The sequence below is a fragment of the Xiphias gladius genome, chromosome 8 (assembly GCF_016859285.1).
Source record: "Xiphias gladius isolate SHS-SW01 ecotype Sanya breed wild chromosome 8, ASM1685928v1, whole genome shotgun sequence".
Taxonomy (NCBI): domain Eukaryota; kingdom Metazoa; phylum Chordata; class Actinopteri; order Istiophoriformes; family Xiphiidae; genus Xiphias; species Xiphias gladius.
This window is the reverse complement of record NC_053407.1, coordinates 29,176,034-29,202,822: the sequence shown is the minus strand read 5'-3', so window position 1 is coordinate 29,202,822 and position 26,789 is coordinate 29,176,034. Positions and strand designations below refer to the sequence as shown.

General features: G+C 46.2%; 2 protein-coding genes across 7 annotated transcripts; both read right to left on the bottom strand.

Annotated features, from left to right (window-relative positions):
* Positions 1-724: 724 nt before the first annotated feature.
* LOC120793366 (dual specificity protein phosphatase MPK-4) lies at positions 725-7,266 on the bottom strand. Of its 4 annotated transcripts, none has more exons than XM_040133375.1 (5): positions 7,030-7,266; positions 5,247-5,344; positions 5,055-5,135; positions 2,791-2,975; positions 725-2,315 (listed from the first exon to the last, which is right to left on the bottom strand). In XM_040133375.1, the coding sequence occupies exons 2-5, from the start codon at positions 5,332-5,334 to the stop codon at positions 1,434-1,436; spliced, it is 1,236 nt and encodes a 411-aa protein (XP_039989309.1). In that variant the 5' UTR covers positions 5,335-5,344; positions 7,030-7,266; the 3' UTR covers positions 725-1,433. The 4 variants fall into 4 exon arrangements, with proteins under 4 accessions (XP_039989309.1, XP_039989308.1, XP_039989307.1 ...); XM_040133374.1 differs by lacking the exon at positions 7,030-7,266 and adding an exon at positions 6,127-6,299; XM_040133373.1 differs by lacking the exon at positions 7,030-7,266 and having other exon boundaries at positions 5,247-5,929.
* A 5,335-nt stretch (positions 7,267-12,601) lies between these two features.
* Positions 12,602-24,895, bottom strand: syt8 (synaptotagmin VIII). 3 transcript variants are annotated; one of them, XM_040131969.1, is made up of 9 exons: positions 24,750-24,895; positions 20,794-20,994; positions 19,648-19,820; positions 18,073-18,168; positions 17,067-17,234; positions 15,525-15,692; positions 14,525-14,642; positions 14,039-14,172; positions 12,602-13,320 (listed from the first exon to the last, which is right to left on the bottom strand). In XM_040131969.1, the coding sequence occupies exons 2-9, from the start codon at positions 20,972-20,974 to the stop codon at positions 13,084-13,086; spliced, it is 1,275 nt and encodes a 424-aa protein (XP_039987903.1). In that variant the 5' UTR covers positions 20,975-20,994; positions 24,750-24,895; the 3' UTR covers positions 12,602-13,083. The 3 variants fall into 3 exon arrangements, with proteins under 3 accessions (XP_039987903.1, XP_039987905.1, XP_039987904.1); XM_040131971.1 differs by lacking the exon at positions 24,750-24,895 and adding an exon at positions 22,291-22,944; XM_040131970.1 differs by lacking the exon at positions 24,750-24,895 and having other exon boundaries at positions 20,794-21,070.
* Positions 24,896-26,789: the final 1,894 nt, after the last annotated feature.

The window sequence follows — 26,789 nt, the reverse complement described above, 5'->3', positions numbered from 1 at the left end:
TTGCTTCATTGTCAGGTCTCTGCAGACAGATATAAGTTCACCCCTGGAATCAGAAATGTTTCCAAAAACGCATCATGAGTGGCCTATTGCGTTTCAAATTCACTTTCACGTTAAAATTTGACTTAAATCTGTGGGTGGAGTTAAACGGCTCATAAAAGCACAGTTCGGGTTCAGCAGCAATAGAGCCAGAAGAAGGAAGTTTAGGCTGTCTGATAACTCACTTTAGGTATCTCTGACCACTAGTGGTGCGACGGAGTAACGTTCTGAAGTCCCCGTTTTTGTTTGAATCTCGTGCTCTACCTGCATGTGCACAAGGACGGGGGAAATGCAAGGTAATGCAAAAAATGTTGTACGTGCGAGCCACACTTCAGCGACACGTCTGGTGAAAAACCCTTGGACATCGCTGTGTTTGAAGAAAAGTTCACAGGGTATCTTTAAAAATCCTTGTCTGAGTTATTTGGAATCTCAACTCTGTTAGTGGTTATGTTGAGTTATTAGGGTTGGCATTTTTCTTAACTCTCCCTCTTCAAACCTGCAGTAGCTGGTTTTCGTATTTTTGGCCACTTGTGTGCAGCAGAAACAAGAACTCAACACAGCACTGACATATCATTATTTTCACACTGTCATTTTATACGCTGTTATTAGTTTAAAATATTGGTTACAGCCACTTTAAGGATTCAAGGAACCAGGAATGATGCAAATTATCACCTCTAGCGGCAAGGACAATAACAGACCACTGGAGCACACTTTGAGGTGTCACGCTTAAGTTCGGCTCATTCAACCACCTGTCCTCAATTGAAATGTTTTGACAACACGAAATCAAAGCTCTGCCTCAAAGGGCTGTATCGGTTGGGGCAGATCTACGTAAAACGATTGATCGAGATTCATCTAAACTGATAGTGGCCTTTCCAACCCTCTCGAACATATCACCAAACCCTACGTGCTACGAACAGCTCACCAAGATGCATTTTATTTCCAGGAGCGAACCCGGCCGCAGACTAATCTCGTGAGTACTTTCCGACCCTGTAATGAAATGACATCGATATTCTCCTGAGATGTCCCGTTAAGAGATTCCCCTGATATAAAACATCACCATGACGGCATGGCACAGAACTAAAGCCGGACTATATCAACTGTACAGCCAACACTATTACATCGTTATACCCAGAAGCTGTATACATTACAGTGAAGTCTATTGCGTCTCCTGTTCTGTGGGGGGGGGCATCACAGCCAGGTCACATTTACAGGTTTGAAGAGGAAATACATCAAATTCATAAGTTTTACAGCCACTGGACTCAAGTGGGGACAACAATATCCAGTCTAGAGGGGAAAGTGCAGCTGCCCTTGGATGCTTCTAGGAAAATATCAAATACCGTGGGAGGGCGGATGAAGAAAGAGCCTCAAGCAGCAGCCGAGCGTGTTGGGAAACCGAGTCAGGTCCACGCCACTTTGCGTGAGATGGCCTGTTTGAAGCACTCGGGGTCGACGTTGCCCCTGGGCCGCAGCGCCCTCTCCAGGCTTACCAGCACATTTTGGTGGCACTCCCTGATGTTGACCGGGTACTTGGCCCTCAGCAGCTCGTAGGCGGCAATCAACCTCATGTTCTGCTTCACCATCAGGTACTGGATGATACACGTCGGCGCCAGGGAGAACCCGTCCCGGCAGTGGACCAGGACACGCTTCCTCTTCTCGGTGGACGCGTCGATGCACTCATTGATGTCCTCGAAGCAGCGCTGCTTTAGGGCCGGGCCGTCGCCCAGAGCGTCCGGCACGTCCCCGATGTCCACCTTGAGGCGGGACCAGCTGTGTCGGGTGCCGCGGGAGCAGGTGCAGGGTATGAGGCTGAGGCTGGGACCCTGTTCTCCGGGCACACTGCTCATGTCGATGATACTGTCAATGTTGTTGCGGCACAGGGTGCGCCCGTTGTATGCCGCGTTCAGGTTGCCAACATAGATGTAGTCCGTAACCTTGGAGATGACGGGTTCAGAGTACTGGAAGTGTTCGGGGCCGCTGGGTTTGGGCTCAGGCGTATCGGGGCCCCTGGCTCCTGCCGGCCCCGTGGCAGCTCTCCGGCTGTAGTTGCGCAGCTTCTTGGAACCTGAACGGGACGGAGGGTTGGAGTCGGACTCAGAGCTGCTGTTCCAGGGCGGAGAGAAGAGAGAGAAACGGCTGGAGGACTTGCTCTTGTTGAGGATCTCCACCGGACTGGACAGGCCGGAGCTGGACGCCGTGGTGGAAGCCGAGGCGCAGAACAGAGACGCTCGCTCCAGAGAGCCTGTGCTGCTGGCAGCTCCTGCACTGTGGGCCTGCTCCATCTGCAACAAACACACACACATCTGACATCTACTCCACTGATTTATCCGACAAACGCACGCAGAGTTTCTCAGCCTTTACGGCCCCTGACCCAGTCCTGACGTTTTTATGATCCCAGCAGTCGAGATGTCAGATTGTCACATGAACTTGAGTACGGCACACTTTTGTCTTCAACTTGCAAGAGCATGGATTGAGCTCCAAAGTAATCAATACCGTTATAGGGGATGAGGAATCACACACAATGTGCTATGAAAAGTATTAAAATAAATTACCAGAGTATTAACCCCACTTCCCCTGAAGAGTGGAGCTGTAGTCTCCCCAATGACTCTTCACCCTGGCAGCTTCTGGATGGCAATGTGACCTTGTTAGCAAGCGAGACACTGAATGCGCCAGGATTGTAAACCTTTCTGTAAACTCGCTTTATTTCTGGCATGTCGCCCCGACTCCTGCCACGGGTCGTGCGATGTTCGGACGTACCTGAGCTTTGAGGTTGTTCTTCCACTCCTGCGTCTCCAGAGCTTTGAAGCGTCCGCTGCTGTCGGAGGAGACCGACATGCAGAGGGGCCGGTGAGCTCTGTGGGGGAGCTGGGGGGTGAGGGCCACGGGGACGGGCCTCGCGTCGGCGTGCTCGCTCCTACTCATCGTCAGATTTGGACAGGAGCCTGGACACATATCGGAGATATCTGTTTGTGGTGAATTCATCAGCGAGGGTCACTGCCACACTGACTCATCAGTTTTTATGATGTTACCGTATTTGAACCTTTTGGGGAAAAAAAAAAAAGTTAGCCAACTCAGGAAAGGAGCAAAACTAAAAAAAAAAAAACTAAAAAAAACTAGTTGCTTTTTTTAGGGTGAACGAAAACTAATACTGCACATTTACAACAGCACTTATCAGTGATGACACTGCTTTTTCCTATTTCTAATGTACATTTAGAAACAACATCTTAAAACGTGTGTTTTACACTCGTCAGTCATTTTATACCCAAATCGTGTCTTTCTGGTAAAGTTGCTAACTCAAGACAATTTTTCACGATTAATTTAACAGTGTGAAACATCCCATGTATCCTTTCTCAATTCTTACGCTGGAAACCAGACGTAAAAACTTCTGTTTTTTTTTGTCTATACTTCCTTTTATTATTTTATATAATCCTAAAAATCTGTTTTTTTTAAAATAATGATGAAATGTTTGAAAGCTTTTTCTTGACCCTGTAGACAATACTGACAACAGGTAATTAAAATAAATAATTCAAGATCCAGTTACACAGCAAATTGAGGGGAGTTACATTTGTGGTGCTGGCTGAGAACTTCTCACTCTGTATAGGGTTCGTTTAACTCTGTTTTGTGTGGAATCCTTTTGAATTAACTCTCTGTCAACAAAGAGTTTTTGGTAAAAGACAGAGTCAAAGTCGTTCTCTGTGAATTAACTCTGACGCCGTTATCGGGATGATTTTTAACACTGGAAAACACATGAAATTCAACCGCAGATTTACACTGTTCTCTTTGGACCTCCGTTTCTTTTATTTGCTACGGTACGTCAAAAAGAGGCTTATCGAGTGTTAACGTTATGTTTTGATTCAGATATTCATCTTTGGCTCGCTTTGTTTGATTCAACATCATACTCTGCTGTATCTGACCGAAGATTAGCTAAACAGTCGGCTCTTTGCTCCTTAACCGCTTGGACCTGCACAACTTCTCCCCACCATATCCTCTGAATGACTTAACATGAAAAACCAAGGCTTTCCAAACTCTCTTGACAACATGCAGTTTGACACAACGGGACTTTTATCTGTGTTTATAAGTTTGGTTTTCCATCGTGCAGCTCCTGCGGTTGAGCGATTTCTAGTGAGGAATAAATCGGCTCATGTTGACTCCTTTGAGTGAATCACGCTACGAGAACGCCATCCACCTTACTCCAATTCATACAGGTGGCTGGCCGAAGCTGGGTTTGGACGACGGACAGGAGGAAGATGTTGACGTTCCGCAGAGCGACAGATTAATCAACAGTAATCAATCGGCAGATTAAATCCGGGATTTCTTTTTGGTTAATGTGAAGAAATCGAGTCACTGAACTTATGAACATGTACTAGGACGGATGCCACGACAAACACTGCTGTGTGTATTAAGAATATGAATGTGCTGCAGGTTTTAACACACAGTGTTGTGGAGGGAAGATCAATTGTTTATTTTCATTAAATGTCGCTGTTGATGGTTTTGTACGCAACCATATTCACACCTTGCAGTGTCGATACGTGGAGGAAACACCTGTGTTCATGTCTGACACTGACCTCCAGGGTTGACAACAGGCAACAGTTGAGCTGTGTTAGAGTCCAACTGCACAAAAGTTAAGGAAATACTCTGTGCTATGGTCCCGTATAGACACTTTTAAAGCGTTAAAAGGAACTCTGACACTGTTGATTTGGGTTTGATGATTTTCCAGCATCTGCAAACACTGGCAGAGGGGACGAAAAAAATGATGCTTAGCTCTTTGACTTGAATGAAATGCATGAAAGGTAAAAAAAAATAAACCAAAAACTGGGGCTTCTCCGAATGACTCCTCATAATGACTCTTCCAAGTATCAGACAGGCCTCCCCTGACAGGATGCTGCAGTAGGAGCTCTTTATCCTTTCAGTCTTTCCACTACCTGCACACAACCGCCTAAAAACCGGCAGATTTAACAGCATTTTCTGAATTCGGATGTAGATCTGGAAATTAGACCCCCCCCTCGGAGGGTTTCACCTACCAGCACATTCTGAGCGGGTGATGGACTGAATCTGCAGTGTGGTCTGGGTTTTCAACGGGCTGTGGAGAGTCCGCACTATACCTGCAGACGAGAGGTCACCTTGCCGTTAACGTAGCAAGCCCACACGGCAGCTCCGAAGGGCGACCGTGGGGATTCATTTCAGAAAAGGACGTGAAAAGACACCGGCCTTACCGATCCTTCCATTCTGCTCGCGGAGCACCTTCTCGCCCAGCAGTTTGTGCGCACTCAGGTCTTTGTTCCGCTCTTCCTCGCCTGCCATGTTCCGCCTCCTGCAGACAGAGGCACAAAAACCCGGCTCAGGCGGCCCGTCATCTTCGGCAAGCCGAGGAACACTTCAGCTCCATGGGACGGACATGACTTCAGCTGCGGGCGGCGTGGACTGACTCTGCTACTAGCATCACCGGCTAAGTTAGCCGCTAACAGCAGCACCGTTAGCTCACTTCGTGGGGGTCATGCTCTTTAGCTGGTGGGGGGGGGCTCTAACCGACGGTTATTTCTGCCCCGAGGGGGGAAGCGAGACCGCAGCAAACTAAAGCAGGCAAACCGGAGGACGGAGCGAACATGACGGCTGATGTGGTTAACGTTGTCGGTTTAAATTAAAAAAAAAAAAAAAGATGCCGAACGTTAGCGAGCTAGCAGCCGCTGCTTGGCACAACTACCCGCTGTTTGATGCTAGGTGTACGTGTGCTGCCGCTCATTACGCACCGACAACCGCATGTTGTGTTTGTCAGCGGCCACGCAACACCAGCCTAAGGTCGGTGACAAACACAGTAAAATGTGATAATTTATACGGAGCTCCGGTGACTAGCTGGCTGGCTACCGAACAGCACCGCCAGCCGAGCGGCAGCACCACAGAGCGGTAGTGATCTTGTTTTTGTTTTTCGTTTACTTTTTTTTTTAACCCTGAACTCGACCTTCCAGGTTGCGTGAAACCTCACGACGGTCTCAAACCAGCACAAAAATTTCAATAAAAAAAAAAAAAGTAGTTAAAATGAGGTGACGCTTGGCTCGAGGTCAAGGCTGGTGAAGGGAGAGCGGGATTTGTACGTACCTTGAGAGGAAAAACTACCTGGAAGGCAAAACTCCGCGGGGAAAAATGAACACGTCTCCGCAGCTTGCTCGATGAAGTCACCGGCGTCTCTCGGATAGGCGGAACCAGTCAGTTTCTCCACGAGTTCAACTTCAACCACCCGTCGGGCTGATTCGGAACACTAAAACCAACGCCTCTCCACTAGTTTTCAAAAAAATATTGACGCTGTTTTATTAATGACGATTAGACGACCAACTGTTCATTTATTACGACACACTAATATTTAGCAGGTGCAATCTGGCAAAGATCCATAATTTCCGCTCCGCCGATCGTGCTGAGAAAAAAAAAAAAAAAAGGCGAACGCTTCAGGAAACTGTCACCACTTGATTTTATTATTGCGATTGTCTAAAACTACCTGGTTTCAAGTTTACCATGGACCAAACCGGTCCGGTCCATAAAACAGCGGCACTGAAGTCGTTTATTTAAACAGCCGTGTAGACCCGTGTTTCGGTGTGTGTGTGTGTGTGTGTGTGTGCGTCATAAGAAGCTTTTTATCCAAAGCTTTTAATTTAATTTAATGATTCAAACGGACTCGCGTTTCAACGCTACCGCGCCCTCGCACTTTGTCCCACTTCGGCGAGTGTCTGGTGTCGACGAGCTGCTTCCAGACGTCAGGATCCGTTACCGAACCGCAGCCGATTAAGCCGGTTAACCGACGAACTGCATCGGGTCAGCGGGTTACGGGTCCCGGCGACGGAGGCGAACGGTGCCGTGATGGTTGAGGGGAAAATGCAAATGAATCGAACAAACGCGAAATGAAACAAACGCGAATCCAAACTCGCGTGAAATGTAACGTCCGTCAGTTCAGAAAAAAACCCCACAGACACAAAACCCAGCTGTAAAGTCCAACCGAACCGAACCAACCTAGAACATTTTCTCGTCACTTTCTTCTTTCTCCTCCGTTTTTTTTCCGTCTGTGCTTCACGTCCCTGCTTCTCAGTTGCGTCGTGTTGTTACGTGGCTCTGTCCGGTTAATTTCAGGAACCGTCCGACCGACTTTAGAGTCGCACCTCGAGGCCGAGGAACCACTAGAATAATTCACCCCACCACCTCAAATATTTGCCCTGTGTCCGAAACCGAACCGCTCGCATCGACTCACCGTGTGTGCGTGCGTGTGCGTGTGTGTGTGTGTGTGCTGTTTTCTCAGCGTGTCGGCAGGACCGACGGGGGGAGGCGGCGGCGGCGGCGGCGGCAGCAGCAGCTCCGTCTGGGGCAAAAGCAGTCACCCGGAGCCTGTGCTGCCGCTTCTTCTTCCTCTCCTCCTCCTCCTCCTCCTCGCGTTTTAATTGGATGTCCGGGTCTCCCTCCAGGTATCCTGGTAACCCGCCGGGCAGCTGATGTCACCGCTCTCCACACCGCAGTGGGAGCGTATCTGGGCTGCCTCTGTCAACAGGCGGCCCGGGGAAATTCACGGGAGATAAGACCCGCAGCGAAGGCCACGTCCGCCGTGGTGTGACTTCAGGTGACACACTCGGCTTCCCTGGGTCCTAAATGTTAACAGTCCCCTTAAGGTGGTCTTAATGGATTACGTCCATCGTCTTTGCTGTGAAAACTCCCCTTGATTCATATCTTTAAAGGGTCTCTAAGGGTTTTTTTTACCACTGAACAACCCCTTAAACATGGATCCAGTCCATTAAAACCACCTTAAACTATCTATTGGGTGAGCCCCTGTACTTGCACCTTAATTGAAGAATTACAGTTTGTTTAGGGGGGGGGGGGTAACTTTAATGTCATTTTGTACATTTGTACACTGTGTACGACTTTCCCCTTTTAAAAAAACATGTCATGCAGAAAACCCCCAAAGTTCATTTAAATCCATAATCCTGTCTGTTGTTGTGGCCCAATCTGAGTGAACCTACCGTATTAAAAACATGAATGCCAAGTAGGAGTTCCCCAGACCCCCCCCATTTTAGAGAAAGAGCCTGAAAGTAATGCACCGGAAATAAAGAGGTTATTGTTCTTCGGCCCCTTTGATCGCAGTCAGAACCCAGGTCTCCTTTGGAAATCAAACTCTTTAAATGTTAAAAACCAAAAAGTCCGGATGAGTAGAGGAGACACTGAAGCAAAGTTACAGAGGCACAAACATGGTTCAAATGTCAGGTGCTTTTATTTTTAGTTTTTTTCTGATTAAAAAATGTTGAAAGTGTCCTGTTGAACCAGGAAAGGGCTCGGACTTGGAGGAGAGCCTGGTCTCACCAAAACGAGTAACACGCCAATTTCCCTCTGTCTTTTTTTGTTTTGTTGCTTATCTTTTGTCCTTTCACGCCGCGTCACTCCTGACTAAACCCCCTAACCCTAAACCAAGACGCCATTAAATGACATCCCCAGTGCCAGTGTTAGATCTGTTACTAGTTTACAGCTAATTTACCTGTATCTCACACACACAAACACACACAGACACACACACACACACACACACAAACTGCCATCTTCAGCCTGAGGAGGTGAGGAGACGTCGTGTATAAAAACCACAGTGTCTGTTCAGGACAGTGTGGCACACAGGTGCAACAGCAGGTGAGTTGAAACAGACAAACACAGGCGAAGCTCGTCGTCCTCGGTCTTCAGGTCTGAGCCCCTGATTAAGGGTACACCCTCCACGTAGTGGCCGTACCCTCACCACACATCACCCTGTTGAAAATACGTGTCCCGGACAGTCGCAGGATCTGGAGGCCGGGTTTTGTGCGGGACGCGGGGCTTGTTGACTGTGGGCTTTCTCCTTTCGTTCATCTGCTCTGTCCGGCGCCTGCCGTGCCGAACAGGTTTGTGTTCAGTTTCACTGCTTTCAGAAGCTTTGTACACGGTAAACGTAACGTAAAATCATTAAATATATGGAGAGCGGTCTCTGTTTCTTTGTTTCTTTGAGCAGATACGAAGTTGTCTACAAAATTCCACTGATCTTTTTCAGTAAATTACATCCTAGGAAAATGAATAATTGCATTTGTCTCAATAACATAAACCGGTATGAGGTTTAAATCTGAGATGTTTCTGGTGTGAATCTCCACCTTGTAGCTGGTAAACGAGTCCCGGGACTAGAACGTGGTGAGAGGGGAAAAGTTGGAGAGCGAGAGCATAAAATCGATAAAGATTTAACGGGAAAGAGACAGGCAGTGAATGAGGACTCGATGGCCTTAAAGACTCCGGATGCGACCGTGGTCACCGCAACCCCAATGGACGCCATGCGGGTAAGGAGGGCTGGAGCTGGACGTTGCTGTTTGTTCGTCGGCTGGGTCGGCGGGTCGTGTATAGCCACAAGCCGAAGAGCGGAGAGCGGAGAGCTACCCGACAGAAAAGGAAAAAACAAAAACAAAACACGACCGTAATATTCCCAACATGTACGTGTTGATGTGTGTTTAACCATCGTCCAAATAGTTTGTCCGCTGCTGGTCCCACCCGCTGTAAAACTTCAATTACCTGATGTCAGCTTGTGTGCTCTCACACTATAAAAATGTTTTACCTATGCATGTGCTGACATTTAGCGCTACTTCGCCACGATACGACAGAATCAGTGGAAGTTGAAAGAGATATGACCTTATCCGATTCCTCAGAAATTCGTTGAAGTGGGTACAGTTTCTTCCTTTACAGGAGAAAACCGTACCCACATTCACCTCCACCGCTCCGGGGCGGCGGCCGCACCTCTGGCGGAGGATACCTTGAAAAGGAGCGCAGACGTTTGACTCCTTTAGGCTTCACGGGCCGATTCAGTTCCCTCTAGTTCATGTCCCTCATCATCAGGCGGAAGCTCTGCGGACCAGAGACTCCGTGGCGTCTGTTGTCATAGCAACAATGGGGCGGCTACAGCAGGGGCACTTCTTACACCGTAACGACGCATTGGAGGGGCAAGGTGTCGGTGGACGTTCTCAGTCAGTCAGTTACTATTTCATATCGTATTATATGGACATTTTTCCTTTGTTTTTTTTAAGGGGCATTTTCAATATTAGCCAAAAAGCCTTTGTTCTGGTCTGGATGTCGCGCCAACGTCCCTGATTATTAATGGCGGGCCCGCTGCTGCGCTGACAACGATGGTAGACCCTTCAAGGGTGGTGCTGCAACAGCCGAGAATGCGGGCGGCAAGGTTTCGGGGTTCCTGCAAAATTCTTCAAAACCCCCGAACTCACCGTAGATAAGCTGTTTGACAGCAGCTGCGACGTACTGTCCAGCAGGAGGAGCCGGAGGAGGTTGTGAAAGTCTTACCTCTTGGCATTTTAACAGCAATGAACTCTCTTAATCGTCAAGGTTGTGTAAAACTGAAAAGTAGTCATCACGTCTGTCTCAGTTCAACAGGTTTAACACCGGTGTCATATTACTGTTCTCAGTCGACCACAACTGTGAAGTGAACTGTGTCTGTTTCCATTAACACCACAAATACTACCACAGTCGTAATGACACTGTTGTCTACAATCTGGTTGTGTGTTGTTCCCCCCTTCGCTGGAACTGAGGGACCTACGCCAGCCCACGCTGGGTGTGTTTACAGCCAACTCCGTTTCCCCCACCGGATCAAAATGAGGTCGTGTTTCAGCATCAGGTGCTGACAGAGTACGAATCCAACCAGCCGCTCCGTTCTCTCCGGAGCTCGGGGACTGGTTAACGAAGGGGATCTCTGGAGGTCTGAGTTCAGCAGGAAGAGACACCTGCTGAACTCAGCTTGATTGACCTCGTTCCGGAGAGAGAGAGACTGACGAGCGAACGCGGGAGTCGTCGTCTCTGCCTCAAACTCTTCGACAACCTCGGCCTCCCGCCCGGTGCCTGTGAAACAGCCGCTGGGGATTCAGTGCCTTGCTACGAGGCACCTCAGCAGAGTTTTTTGACATTTGCTTGCCTGAGTGTGTGTGTGGATAGAAAGTGGGTAAAAGTTTAGACAATGTTTAAATATTTAAAAACGACGGAAGTCCAAGTATTTCCTCTGGCATCCGCATAACTGCGAGGAAATCCATCGCCAAAGGACATGCTCCGAAAATAATGACTGTTCCAGATCCCATGATGAAAAGTTCCGGAGCCATTTCTAAAGAGCTCTGTCTATTTAATCCTACTGTTTTATCCGTGATTGGTTGAGCCACCTTTCCTTTTTATCTGTGTAACACCAGCCCTCATTCTGTGGAGTTTACAACATTGATCTTTAGACTCTTCCAATACATTTGAACATTTTTAAAAAATGTTTGAAGCATTTCTTACACTGTTGGAAAGCCAGACTGTTTTAAGCGAAAGGGAGCCGGTGTGTTTCTAAGGTTTCTGTCGTTTAGGCTGTTGAGGCTTTTTTTAAAAAGACCAGAAACACCAAGGAAAGGCTAACTTTTCATAGAAAAAGCTTTCTGATAGAGCTCTACATCGTGGAAGTGTCCCACAGGTAGAAGAGTGGACGGTCAAAGGTTCGTTCTTTACATGGGCCAAATCTCAAAGGATAGGTCTGGTGAGATTCCACGTTTTTCTCATTGTCAACAAATCTCGTGAAAGGACTCAAACCAGCGTAGCGCGTATCCTACCACCGAGTATTGTGTGTGTATCCAAAGCCTGATTTATCGGATCCCTCCGAGCCACCGAGCCCCACTGTTGCACAGAAACCTTTTTAAAGAACCTCAGCGAGTCACACTGTTGCACTGGGCGACATGTTCCTCCATCACCATGAACACACAGGCCGTAGTGTGTTCTGATTCAGTCCCACACACACACACACACACACACACACACCGTCCTGCTGCCCCAAATACGCAGTACAGCACCAAACGTGGATTCATCCGCCGCTGGAAATAGTCCCCAACAAAAGCTCTATTTCCAGCTGGTTGTTTCATAAAAACTACAGCGAGCAGCTGGTTTACGAAGTGACTGAACGTGAGATATTCACAACCACGGACGTAACTTTAGTTCCAGTTCCTGTGGTTCATCTGTTTACAGGTGGCACGTTAGCAGTGGTTTACGGGGCGTAACACCTGTTGAGTCTGGTTGAGCTGTTGTGTTGACAGCTCTTAGCGTAACTCGCGTTACGCCCCCCCACCACGCCGCCTTCGGTGCAGCGGCGCGGCGGAGCAGGCAGTGAGGCGCCACAGCCGCACTAAGGCTGGAGCTCTTCCTCCGCTGCCTCTCAAGGAAGCCTGCACCTCTGGACGGCGGTCTGAGCAGCGTGCGCTCCGCCGGCGGTTTATTGGGAAAAACCAATGGAGTCTAACGCAGCAGTCCTGCAACAAATCCTCCGTCGTGGAGTTTTTAATGGAAACTGTTTCAGAGAGCTGATGATTGAACTGCATTGCCTTATATGGACAGGTGTTTCTATTATTCTTTATAGTATTTGATTTTTTTTCCACCCTATTTATGTGGACGAGGGTACGATAAATAAAAAAAAACACCCATCTGTATACGGCAATACCGTAAAGTTGAACGCTTTATTATTTCATGTATTATTATATTTTATCGTGTTATTTGCTCCTTTGCAGAAACCACACACACACACACACACAGAAACAGCGACGCTCCCCTTTCCCCAGGACAGTGGTTAAATTTCTCATTTCTGAGACCGGCACTCGGCTGCAAACCCTCGCTGCAGAACTGAAGGATTTCCAGGACGTGGATCCATTGATCTGATCCCTCCTCCACCAGCGTCCTGAGGTTTGCCGAGAACCGCCGCCCACCTGAGAGTTGGACACACGCGCACTGGACGATATCTGAGGGATGAAATGTGTTCAGTGGTACGATGCAGTTCACACGGTACAATACGGAGGAAAGGAGTGCTCGTGTTTGAAATTAAAATATCACTTTATGATCTGGTACTAAAATATAATTGTTTGTTTAATGTATAAAACAAAGTAATCGACCAGATAAAATAATTCCAGAGGAAAATCTGAGAAACGATCTTTAAACAATATGTAAATCTCTTCGTCCGGAGCATTTGAAATGTGTTTTCTAGAAAGGACCGGGGCTGTGTGTTTCCCTTCAGAAGGGCAGTTTGCTGGGGAGGGGGATCTTCTTCTTCAGGCTCAGGGTGGAGTTGACCTGCTCGGCCGACTGCAGGCCGTGCCACTGAGCGACCGGCCGCCGCGGGTTGGACAACATGTCGGCCCAGTGCCTCAGCTGGTTCCCCGTGGCGTCGCAGCCCAGGAAGATCTTCCCCAGGGTGTCGTTCCGGGTCATGGCGTCGTGGTCCCACACGGAGACCACCAGGTTCACCCTCTGAGAACGACAGGCCCGACATGAAAGCTCACAACGGATTCAAGCGCAGGTAAAACGACTTTGTCAGGGTCTAAGTTCCTTAAAGTTCTGTCAAAAATATCCACGCTTCCCTCGAGTTCAGTTCAGATGGTTTTGGTTTTTATTTGTTCAGGTCTTTGAAATCACTGCTCTTATGGAAGATTTAAAAAGCCTGAAGAAATAAAGTGAAATACATTACGTTGTTATATGTATTTCCTCTTTACGTAGGCTTTTACTGTGTCATGATTAAATGAAAAATGTACGTTAGATGACAATTATTTAGCCTTTTGTCTTGAATAAAATTCTTATTAATGCATAAATCAAAGGAGAACTTACTCTTTCAGTAATGCAGCAAATTGTGAAAATATACTCTATCCTCTCTAACACAGAATGATTTGAACATGTGTAGATATATAAAGGTCTATAAATACAAAGAGATGTCAGAGATAGGACTGTGGCCATTTAGACACAGTGTCTGATTAGTTTACATTTACACTGTAAAATGTCCCACTTGCTACACAGACTGAACCTAACTGAAGAGGTCCTGGTTTGAAAGAGATCCAATGTTTGATTATGTTATGTGTTTATGTGAAATTATTAACAACGGCCGACGAACTGTTTTCAGATCTTTTGAAACCCTCAATCATTCCTGTCAGCGTCAGCCTGAAACAGGCTCTGTTTCTTATCCGCGGACTCTCACCTGGATTTGCTCAAATGACACGTCGAAGGTGAAGGATTCGTTGTAGTAAGGGTTCAGCGTCTTCTTCTTAATGGACGTCTTCCTTTTCTTCCACTTCCTCTTGTCCAGAGCCAACTGCACCTTCACGTACGGATCTGCAAACAACAGGTTATCGCAGTCAGAGGCTCTTGATGTGCGTGTTCACACCATGCAGAAGAAACCTCGCTGGACGCCAAATCGGTTTCGTTCAACAAGATGAAATCATAACAACAAGTCACGACATTAAGGCTTTGCAGCTTGTACGGCTCCTGCAGCCTTCAAACGTTTTCCTCATCTTCACTGTGTCTGTAAGTTACTGTTGTCTGAGGCAGCGTCGCCCGCCGCTGTTGGACAGTTAAATGGAAATGTGTTGGGACCCAGAGCGGGAACGTGGTGACCCCAACCTGAACCCTGGGAAATCTCTTTGGGGTGTGATGATGTGGATACGAGATCTTGTCTCAGTCTGACCTGAGGATCCTCCGGAGTCCATGCTCTTCAGGTTTTTGGCCTCCAGGATCACCACAGTCAGTTTGCCGGCGGTGGGAACGTAACGCAGGGAGAAGCAGATCTCCCCCAGGTTTTCTTCCTGCAGCACACAGACAATCAATAGATCATCAAACAATTCGGTAAAAGTGAAAGAAGGAATTCTTCTGTGATGGTTCTTTTTGCTGTTGGAAAAAAAACATTAATGACTTTGTCTGTCTTCGAAAGCCTCCGCCCAGCTGATTCAAACCTCCCGTCTGACCCCCAGAGGACCAAACACCCAACCTGGGGTGCCCCCACCCCTAGGAACTGTCACCCCATGGACATTAAACACTCCGACTCCCTCCCCAACTTTAAAAAAACCCTTACAGCTCACCTTTTACCTAATGCTCAGCTCTGTCACTGATGCCTTTATACGAGAGTACGTCTTTTAATCTTGTTCTCTTGTTACTGTATTTGTTCCTTTTTTTTACTCGCCTACTTTTAACACTGTGTCTTTCCTGCTGCTCTGTTTTTGAGTACACCCCCCCCCAATCGTTTATCCATGTAAAGCATCTGTGAGTGCCTTTAAATGTGCTGTATAAATAAAATGTATTATCATTATTATTGTCATTTTTATTAGATTTTGTACAGACATTCTTAGTCCCCAGAGGATGGATCCTACTGACTGGTCCTGCAGCTCCACCATGAGGTTGTCGTTCCTGTTCTTGATTTTAAATATCTCAACAACCGTTGGTTGCACTCCCCTGAGGATGAATTTTAAAAATTCTGATCCCCCGACTTTTTTCATCTAGCGCAAAAAAACTAAAACAATAAGAAGGTTAAAATTACACGTTCTAGCATAATCATTCTGAGCGTGCTAACGTGCTGATGCTAACACTTAGCGCAAAGCACCACCCTGTCGAAGCTCAGCCCGCACAGAGCCGCTGGCATGGCCGTAGACTCTTAAGTCTTGTTTTCTGGTCGCTCAGTTCTGCTCCTCTACCTCGAACTTGGCGGGCTCGGCGAGGTCCTGCCACTCCTCGATGACGTGGTTCCAGTCGATGTTGCAGAGCTGCACCCTGAGCTCGCCGATGACGTTGTGTTTGGAGAATCTGTTGAAGTCGAACACCTGCATCACCGCTGTCGACTTCAGGAGGGAGGACTTGGATAACTGGGAAAAGATGGCTCAGGTTAGAGGCACAGGGGGGTTCGTTTTTTTGGGTCCAACAGATTCATGATTTGCGATCGATACTTGTGAACATCTTTATCTGTCAGTTTAAAATATGGTTTCAGTTTCACATTTTGAGGCTGTTGGGGAAAGCAAACCAGAGTGACATGACAGAGTGAGGGGAGATCATCGTACCAGTTCTGTGCCTTGAACTGCATGAAATCGCAGAAGCGACGGATGGAAATTGTTCAATATCCCAAACACACAAAAGAACAGGGTTTCGGCAGCGTTCAGCAAGTTAAATGTAAGACTTTTAAAGAACCTGTTAATCCCACATAGAATGCAATTTAATTTAGCTTAAGTATGATGATGATGTATGGACGATATTTTGTAGAATTATTTATAATTATATCGCATTTTTTTCAATACTTCCCAGCAGTATATATCAATTAAATGAACGTTATCTGGGTTAAACAGCGGGAAACGGAGGGATGGATTAACCGGTTAAAAATGAGCAATTCGCTTAAGTTCATTTAAGTTTTTGCAAAACTCAGCACTTGGCCAGGATGAGCTTCTTAGCTCCTGCAGCAGCACTAGTGGCAGTGTTGGCCCGAATCCCCACCAAACAACAACAACAAAAAAAAGCTCAATCCGCTGTCACAGCAATCGGCTTTCCTTTGCAGAGGATCGATCTGGTCAGAGCCCCGGGTTTTATCGCTGCTACTAGCTGCTGTCTCTGAGAAAGGTTTTGTGAATGTGAGGATACAAAAACACATCTGACATGTAATTTTACCGGTTTCCAGCAGGTTTCTCCATTTCCTGGCCACGTGCTGCGAGCACATCCTTGATTCTCTGTAAATGGACGTGTACACTGGAGGCTTCAAGGAGCGATCAAAACACAGATGTATTTCAAACTGAACACTTTTCAGCGACTCAACTCAACCAACAGGCAGAAAAACTGCGACTGTTTTTGTGCCTTAAACTGCACAACTTGCAAAAGCAACGGGTAGGAAATGTCCAATATCGCAATATCAATTAATCGTTATTGGGATATTTAACATTTCCTAAAAACTAAAAGATATTCAATATGCAAACGTATAAAGCTGAGAAAGCAGAAAATTCATCACTAATAGATTGACCGACCTGTTGTTTCAGCTCTAAAAGCTATTGACAAAAAAAACACAGATTCTGGGCAGGTTACTTCCTCATGACTTCAAATTAAAGGCCTCTATAAATGGAAAAATAATCAGTTTCTGTTGGTCAGGTTCTCATACAGATTACCTGTAGATGGTGTAAATTCAGAGTGTGTTTTAATCAGCCATCTTTAGACTCTTAGTAAATGCATCTAACCAAATTAAAATCCGCGCCACTTCTTACCTGGAAGGTGAATTGCTCGTTGAAGACGGGGTTCAGCGTGTGTCTGAACACTTTGGTCTCGCAGGTTTTGGATTTGTCGGGGCTGATGTAGACTTTGACGTACGGGTCCGAGCTTCCTCCCAGGTCCATGGCCTTCAGGCTGTCGGCTTGCTTGATCCCGACTGTGAGCTGTAAAGACCGACAGGAAACAGGCGGGTAACGACCTTTAGCAACGCACCGATTTTACTCGTCAGGAGTCTGTCTCCCGGGGCTTCGCTCATAACCGCAGCGTACGCACAAAGCGGGGCTGGAAACAGGCGTCCGCCACCGGCGACGGTGAACTGGAGCCAGATTGTATGACGACTTTCACAGGTTCTTAATTTGACTTCACACCAATGGAATAACCATATATCCCCAGTGTGATACTCTTATATTGTGTTTGTGCTTGTTAGACACTGATCATTCCATAAGCACCTCTCTGTTTTAGATACAGACCAACCCAAATCTTAACCATGTACATCTGTAATTCATCACTCATCTCCACATTCCCGGACCCTCCAAGCTCAGAGGGTCCGGCCCAGTGATGCTTACGCTCGGACGATGCCAGGAGGCATCAGGTGGCAGCTTCTGGAAAGTCTGGGCGGCCGTTTCACGATATTAACCCTGAATATCCTGATTTCTTTTCATCTCATCCACATTAAATGACGAAAGGATCATAAAATCGCATCAAATTTCTCTTTTTCAATCAAATTTCTGTTAAGAGCTTCTGGAGAACTGAGCGTGGGTAGATTTCTAACAAAATCTTCTAATGCCGAACCTCCCCCTGTGAACTCACATACTCAGGCATCCACCTCCATGTCTGACCACTTTTTTAATTTCAAGAATTGTCCTGTTTGTTGCATCAACAGCTGCTGGTGCCGCCGTCGGCCCTTAAAACGTCGCTTTGCTCGTAACACCTCCTCCATTCACCCCGGGAGGGATTTGATGGGGAGGACAGTGTGGAGGCTCAGTGGCTGGATTTAATCACCTCAGACTGAGCGCCGTTGTACTCCAGAGAGTAGAGCAGCTTTCCTCTCGGCTTTTTGGTCGAGCCGTAGTCCACGTCTGCCACGTCTGGCTGAACCTGTCAGAGCGGAGGAAACACGTCAGGTTAGACCCTTCGGTCAAACAAGGACACCAGTCGGCACTGACACAGGCCTATTTGCGGGGGCTATAGGCAGAATCTGATTTGCCGTTAGTCAGTTTTACATGTTTAAAAGAGAACAACAAAGTGCTGTACATCACGTCACACTATAGAAAAAACAAATATAGTGCACTGACACGGCAAACACGCATACACGTCATTTAGGTCACTGTAGGTGCTTATTAGCATATTTGATCCCCCAAAACAATCAAACCATTTCATAACTAACGCAGACTCATGTCGCACTGCGCTTGCTGTAATATTTTTCCAACACACAGGGTGTATTTAACAATGGTGGAAAGTAACTAAGTACATTTACTCTAGTGCAGTACCTAAGTACAATTTAGAGGCACTTGTACTTAAGTATGTTCCTTGTTTCTGTACACTTCTACACTTCTATTTATTCCATGTGAGTTGGCCTGAATTCAAAGTTTGCAACTTTGCAAATCACACGAAGGAAAGCCAGAATGACCTTGTACATCCTACACAATATTTTTTAATAACCTTGTAGAAGTGTAGAAATCGGCATATGATGATTTTCATCAAATAATTTTCCTTTTTGAGGGCAGAGCCCCAAGCAGCTACTTAGCTCACTCAGATCTCAGATCTGATGCCACATTTTTCATAGTTCATTAGTTTAAACCTGCAATAGCTGATTTTTTTTTTGACCATTTGGGGGCAGCAGAAACAATTTTTGTACACAACACTGACACATCATCACTTTTTCAGTTGATATGTTGAAAACAGTTGCTTATCTTCACATCCAGCAGTTACAAAGCAACGTGATCCTTCATCTAGTGTCATGTCTGTGTCACCTGATAAAACTAAATCCAGTACTCCCTCTCTTTTAGCTCTGGTTTTGGTCTCCACCAGCTCCTGAGGGAAACATCTGGCTCTTTAGCTGCTAAATTTCCCACTGTGTTCACCAGCTGGTTCCTGTCTGAGTCTGTCTGCTGTTTGCTACTGAGCAGGTAGTGGACAGTGGCTTTTTACAGCTGTTTTCTCTGAAAAACATCTGCCTGCTGTGGCTGAAAACGACGCCATGAGAGCGGTGAGAGTGAACCAGGACAGTAAAGTCGTGTCCAGACGGATGAACAATGAGCTGAAACTCGCTGTAAAGCTCCGTGAAGCCGAGGGGAGCTGCGGGTTCAGCTGATAATTCTCTGTGGGTTCATCACTACCTGCGACTCCTTTACCATTGTCACAGTGTTTCCACATTGTCATCATAAGAGTGTAAATTATAGCACTTTTAAAAATTGCAATTGTTCAGACTTTTGCTGTGCAGAGATATGCAGGACAGTGCCGTTCTGTCGACGCTGCTCATAGCACCGACTGGCAGCTACAGTGGGATCCTGATCTACTGAAATCGCTGGTGTGCTGCTCGCACTATAAGGGAGACTCAGACTCCCAGTGACTCACCAGAGCTGTCGTGGTTTTCCCGTTCGCCTCCTTCAGGTTGATCTTCTCATTCTTCTTCTGCTGCCGCTTCTTCTTCTTCCCTCTGCAGCAGCACTTGACGCAGATGCACAGACAGCAGAGCAGAATCAGCAGAGCGCCGGCCACAAAGATGGTGTAGATCGCCCATCGAGGCACTGCACGAGACAAGACAGGTACGCGCTTAGTTACAGGCTGTGTTATGTATTGTGTCATGTGCAGAAGACACGACAAATACTGTTGCACTAAAGCAGAGGTTCAAAGTTTCTCGAGTCTGTCTTAAAACAATCAGATGCCCATGCGAACAGTGAAACGGGTTTTACTTGCTGGCATCGTTCTTCCTGTTCATACTGGCCATTAAAAGGTCCCGTCCTAATGGACCGCCGATATCATTGACGGGAGACAAAATATAAACCAAAAATGCTGAGTCTGAGGTTATGACAAATCAAGTGAGTGTCTTCCAAAGTCACAATCTTTTTAGTACCAAAGTCCTTCCTTATGTTACTATTTCTTACGTTGGAAACGATTAGTCCATTGACAATAAAATCATTGGCAGCTACTTTGATAATGGATTAATGGCTTCAGACATTTTTCAAGCAAAAATTTACGAAAGAAGCACCGCACATTTTCAGGTTCGAGCTTGTGAAAGGCTGCTTCTCTATAAAACAGCAAAAGGGAATATCTTGGGGTCTTGGAGTTGAGCTCAAACGAAACGAGACATTCGAAGACGTCACCTTGGATCCTGCAAAGTTTTTGCAGAATCAAACATCCGGTACTTCTTCCACCACTGTGCATCAGTCACAGGGGACACTTTACCTTTGCTTTCGTTACGTTAACTACATTTTGCAGATGACATTTCTGCACTTTTACTAAAGTAAGATTTTGAATGCAGGACTTTTACTTGTAACAGAGTATTTTTACACTGTCTCATAGTACTTTTACTTAAGTAAAGGATCTGAGTACTTCTTCCACCACTGGTTTCGGTGGATTTTATCCGTCACTGAACGATCAGCTAGAAACAAAACACAGATCATCTGATCGTAAGATTTCATTTCTCTGGCGAGTGGTGGTGTGGATTGGTTAAAGGTGGATGGAGGATTGTTTAGGTGAAGCTGGCGTTTGGGGACTTACAGGGGATCTGGTCCAGCAGGTCGTTGAAGAAGTTGGCGGCGGCGGCAGCTGGATTGATGGTCGTGTTCGTGCGGCTGGAGGCGGTGGAGATGATGGTGATGGGGTAAATTGTCCGTGGCAGGTCTGATGCATTAGGTATTGGATGAGATGAATTTGGTATTCGTTGACGGATGGCAGGCATGATGAAGAGGAGGAAGAGCTCTGGAAGCAAGAGAGTTGTCTATTGGTCATGGGAGGCGTCACTGGCGTCAACATGTGGAGGTAACTCGCAGCAGTGCACCAGCGAAGGCAGGGAACAGGATGACTGCAAGCTGGTAAACACGGATGTAAACAACAGTGGATTTAAAACAGTTGAATAATCGGCTTTGAAAATGTTGGAGGAAAACCTACTCGACATGTTTGCTAGAGGTCAAAGATACACACGAGTTCTGGGGAGTAACACTGAATGAATTCTGAAAATACTTGGGGTTTGATTGTTGTTACCAAACAAACTTATACACTGACTTTGTGCTGAGTGACCGGTGAAGCAATTGGTTTCTTCCAGATTGTTCCAGTCTGGATAAATAACACGGCCGAGTAAACCTCTTGATGCGGGTGTGGCGAAATACCTCAGATGCTTTAAGTTACCTTGACTTTGAAAAATTTCGAATTTAACCAACTTTAACGTGTGACTTAAGATTTCACCCCTGAGGCCGAGGCACCATCATGACGCCACTTAACCATGTACAAATGTCGAAAGGCACAGAGCTAATATTATTTCTGAGTCGCAGTTTCACCTACAGTCAACAGCAAAGGGAACTAATCCAACCCACTGGGATATAATATGTCATGCCTTTAGAAAAAGGCAAACAAACCTGGGCAAAATATCACCACAAAAGCCATAAAGCCATTCAATGTCTTGCTATTTTTGGACAGTGAAAACCCCTAAACTGGAGTTTGGACGTTTCCTAATAACATTGACGTATAAAATCAAACAAACATTACAGTCATTAGACTCTGCTGACATGACTGAGTGGCGTTCCACCTGCGGGCCTCCACCATGAACAAACACCAGCGGCACATTAACCCACGGTCTGATTCACACTCTGATAACAGTACCCCTCTCGGTGCTTCAACACCCTGTGGTTGCAGGTAACCAGCCCAACGGCTGCTGCAGACTGACAGTAAATTCTTCCTCCAGTTCAACAAGTCCTTCCTCCGGACTGGACCGAAGCACCACTCACTGGGCTGCAACTGGTCTGGACTAGAAATCAGAGGGAGGTATTTTAGAAGTACCGTCAGATTCCTCCTAAAAATGAGGAGGCTAACCCAGCTAACACACTTTTTGCTTCTCTGAAACTGGTGTCTGTCTTTACCCATTAATCCCAGTCTTCATCAAATATCTTTACTAATATACGCAGAACGTTCCAAAATAACCGGTTTCACCAAAATCAAGCCAGGGTTTCCACAATCAAGCCATCTGGAGGATTAAAGCTAGAAGTGAAATCCTTTACTCACTGATTACGAGTTTTAAAGGAAAGTCTACATCCCTGCTCGCTGCCACCAGACGACGGGCTGAGACTGGAGTGTTTCTGACGTGTGCTGCTCAGAATGAAACGATCGAAGAGGAAGGACGTGACGTCTAACAGAGAGACTGGGCTTTTCCTAAAAACAACCCCAAACTGTTTGATTAAAGAGAGGAAACGTCTCCTCCCTCCATCTACACCCACTTTGTTTTCACCATAATCAGCAGGAAAACAAATCACCATCGGTCCAATGGAGTCCGGCCTGTCTCCAAACATCTATCTGTCTACTCAAACGGTGAACGTGGTCTGTGACAAAAACAAGTCCGCTTCCTGTTCTGTTCTGTTCTGCTCGCCCGAAGCACAAAAACTAGAGTCAAACTTAAAGACCCAGATGCAAACAAAGTGGGGCCACCATCAAGATTCAGAAGGCCGGACACGAAGCTGCTGTCAGTCCCAACTTGACAGACACCAGTAACTGATAACTGACAGTAATTTCCATCGCTGACTGCGCATTTAAGTGAGGCTTCCTTTAGGGGCGGCCATTTTCCTTCTGACACGTTGGTCGGTTTCGACCCTAAAGGGGAACACACATCGACAGCATCAGCTCCAGCACCGGGTGCCTCTTGATTCATCTGATGAACAGCAGCTTTGCGGAGAGGGGGAAACTTTCTGACGTTCGTTTATCTTGGCTACGACCGCGCCTGCCAGACGGAGGAACGCTACGTGATGCGAGGTGTAGCACCTCACAGCTGCATGGTGTTTGAAACGAAGCACTGTCTCATATAAACGCCGGCCCAGGGTTGGAGATTCCTTCAGTGGCATTTATGGAAACGGACCTAAGAGTCTTCGGGCACGTCAGCAGCGCCGTGAGGCCGAACTTAGACCCTTACTTTGAGCTAAATGCTAACATGCTTGATGTTTGGCAAATACAGTGTTCACCATTTTAGTTTAGTGTGCTCCCAGGCTGACATTTGCAAATAAGCACAAAATCTGTCCAGGAGCTGTTGAGATATTTCAATAACAACCCAAAAAAAAAAAAAAAAAGTCCTAGTCCTGGTGGCGCCGGAAGAAACGTCAGTAGATCACCAAAGTCAGAGAGTTTCATCCAGTTAGGAGCGTGAATGTGTGAACAAAATGTCAAGGCAGCCCAACTTTACTCTGTAAAGTCTCATGAAATGGAAATAATAAGTGCAAGACCTTCAGAAACCTACTGAGGTAGTGGCGTAAATGTGTTTCTCTGCTGCTGCTTTATGTGCGGCTGAAAGACATATTTGGTTAAGTGACGTCCACACACAGCCACAAGCTGTTTACACACTTCGCTTCCACGTGTGGAGCTGAAGAAACACAGAATAAAATGATCGTGTGGTGTGGATGTTAAAGCAATCAGTCAGTCAATCAATCAATCAGTCAATCATCACATACACTGAACATGTGACAGGAAATGGAGAATAAAAGAGTCAATAACGATCATAGAAGTGTTTTCTGTAGAAAACGAGCGCTGAGAACGAAAAGGTAATGACGGATGTAAAGGAACGGAGAGAAAACCGAGAAAAAGAAAAGTAAAGAAAGAAAGAAAGAACAGGAGAAAGGACTAGTGGAAGAAACAAGGGAAGAAGAAAGATAAGAGACAAAAAAGAAGATAGAAGAAAGAAAAAGTGAAGAGAAGGACGGAATAAAGAAATTTAACAGAAGCAGGAAAAAGAGGAGGGAGAGGAGAAGAAAGATGGGAGGAAGAGAACAACAAAGGACAGCAGGAAGAAAGAAGAAAAAGGGGAGCAAGGGAAGAAACAGGGAAAGAAAGAAAGAAGAGGAACAATGGGGGAAATGAAGGAAAAAGAAGAGATAAAAAACGACAGAACAAAAGAAAGTAACAGAAAGACAAACAGGAGAAAAGGAAGAAAGGAATAAGAGTTGAAGAAAGACAGAAGGCAAGAAAGAAAGATAAGAAAAGTGGCAGAGGGAAGAGATGAGAAGAAAAAATGAAAGAATTATGGAGGAAGGGAAGAAATAAAAATGAAAGGAAGCAGGAGGAAACCAAAAGGGGAAAGTTTGCAGGAAAGAATGAACGAGTGAGAGGAATGAGAAGAGAAGAAAAAAGATAAGGACGAAGAAACACTGAAACAAGGGAGAGAACGATGAACAGATGAAAAAATGGGAAACAGCTAAAAAAGACAGGACAAAAGAAAACAAGAGAGAAAAACAAACAGACGAGTGAAGCTTCTACTGAGTTTTACCAAATGTTCACCTGGAGCCAGTTTTCACATCAACAGAGACACATGGAGATAATGTCCAACTGCAGAGTGAACGATGTAGTTTCACCGCGTAACATGACATTTTTACGTTTATGATGTTTTATACTGTTTTCTTCCTGAAAGAGAGAACCAGAGGAAAGTGAATGTGTGACCCTGGGTGTCGGTAGTGAAGAGAAAACACCAGTGACAGCGACGGTACCTGAGTGTGTCGAATCCAGAGGTTTTTACTGTCTGTTATTCAAGTGTCATCTCCTCTCCGTTTGTTCGGGCGGCTGTTGAACGTCTGCTGTCGTCTGTGCCTGCTGAACTTCAGTCGGCCATCGTCGACTCTGCTCCAGCCCTTCAGCAGCCACCACACCTGCTGCACACACACACACACACACACACACACACACACACACACACACACACACACACACACACACACACACACACACACACGCGCTCGCACGCACAGTTAACCTGCGTATTCAAACAGAGGTGCAGTCTTTGCTGCAAAATACCAGTTATTCAAATACAGTGTGTGCGTGTGTCATCAAAGAGAACAACAGCTACAGGTCACTGACACAAGAATGACGTCTGTTGACTGATTTATTGAAGGAGTCAAACTTTCCCGCAAGGTGGCCGCTTCTACAGCATTCAGATAATCAGATTATAATCTTTCAATATTTACGTTTTTTTTTTTTTACCATTCAATCCGTGTTGTTTTTAGCCAGTCAAGAGGCTCCATGGATGGCAGAGGCGGTCGGTCCATCACCTTGGTCCGCTGAGAAACATCAAACTATTGGATAAAATTTCGTGCCGACACCATTCGCGGTTCCCAGAGGATGAACCCCCCTGACTTTTCCCTCTAGCGCCACCAGCAGGCTGATATTCGTGGCTTTCAGAGAGATATCTCATCAGTTATTGGATCGATTGTCATGAAATTCGGTCCAAACATTCACGTTCCCCTCAGGATGAACTGTGACAACTAAGCAGTGGGCCCCTACTGACCCGCCACGCGAGGGGCCCTGCCCCCTCCAAGTTCCCAGTCCATAGCAACCAAACCTCCTGTGGCAAAACAGTACATAATATTTCTTACTGTCTGGTAATTTGATCAAACACATCTTTATCAGGAATATGCTCCACGTGAGGACGATATAGACTAAAAACACGACGGTCGTAAAACTAGAGTTTCACACAGGGCACCTCCACAAAAAAACCTAATAATGCAGGACCCACCTAAGTTGATGTTTCACGTTAGTGGTGCAAACATCTTAACACATTTGTAACTAAAACCAGTGGAGATGGATGAACCAGGGGCTTTTGGGGCCCCTCGTGGTCTGGGGGCCTGGTTGGCAATCCAGCCTTAAGCCTCTGACTTTTCATCTAGCGCCATCACCAGGTGAACCAAGGATTCGTGGCCCTTTTAAGGGGACAGACAGAAAGACTGTGATCATCTGTGTCGATGCTTTGTGCCACATCCAGCAGAATAAAGGTCACAATATCTGACAGAGGCCCTCAGAACGGGTAGCCTTTCTTCCAGCCGTTTTAAAGATTGAATAACTCTAATAAAAACCACTTGTACAGAGCAACATCCGTGCAACAGCGCCCCCTGGGGTCACAGAATAAGCTGTAACGCAGATCTGGCTTCAGATCTTATGTAGCTGCAAATGCAGTTGGTGCCTTTGACACCAACTTGTGACAGGGTTAGTACAGGATGGTGTGACTTTGCTGGAGGCTGATTCCTTCTACCTTGTACATGAGAGTGAAGTTACTCCAAAAAAAAAAAAAAAAAAGCACTGAGGTACGATGCCAGTTTTTCCGAGGGTTTTGGTTTTACTTTAGAACCGTCATCCGTAGCAGGCAGAGGTGCCAAGGCAACAGCAGCTGATGAATACAGTAAAACCGAAAGCTTGTAATACAGGTATACGTGTCAGAGGATCTCTCCTGACTAGTATCTGGGGTTTTCCATTTCTTCTTAATGTCAGACAAAGGGACAACTACGAAAAACCAGTCCAGAGCTACACTTCTACTTCGACGTGTGGTTCAATGAGGCATCGTGCGAACCAGTTTGTTTGAAGCAGAGCTGAGGTCTTAACAGAAAATTAACACCAAAAAAAAGTCAGTAAATGTTAAAACACTGTAGTTTTATTTAATGGATGCTGCATTTATTGATTTAAATAGTGAGATAAGCAAGAAAAGGCCAGAGCCAATCACAGTGAAGTAATCAGAGCAGGAAACGGTTTCCCGGCAACTA

What these genes read in the sequence shown, in the direction of transcription:
- LOC120793366 (XM_040133375.1), bottom strand. Translation starts at nt 5,334, where the DNA reads ATGGCAGGCGAGGAAGAGCGGAACAAAGACCTGAGTGCGCACAAACTG. An exon ending in CGAGCAGAATGGAAGGATCG is followed by an intron (nt 5,136 to 5,246) that starts GTAAGGCCGGTG and finishes TCTCGTCTGCAG; the next exon opens with GTATAGTGCGGACTCTCCAC. An exon ending in AGAACAACCTCAAAGCTCAG is followed by an intron (nt 2,316 to 2,790) that starts GTACGTCCGAAC and finishes TGTTTGTTGCAG; the next exon opens with ATGGAGCAGGCCCACAGTGC.
- syt8 (XM_040131969.1), bottom strand. Translation starts at nt 20,974, where the DNA reads ATGCCTGCCATCCGTCAACGAATACCAAATTCATCTCATCCAATACCT. An exon ending in GGAAAACCACGACAGCTCTG is followed by an intron (nt 18,169 to 19,647) that starts GTGAGTCACTGG and finishes CCGCTCTGACAG; the next exon opens with GTTCAGCCAGACGTGGCAGA. An exon ending in GGACTCCGGAGGATCCTCAG is followed by an intron (nt 14,173 to 14,524) that starts GTCAGACTGAGA and finishes TGTTGTTTGCAG; the next exon opens with ATCCGTACGTGAAGGTGCAG.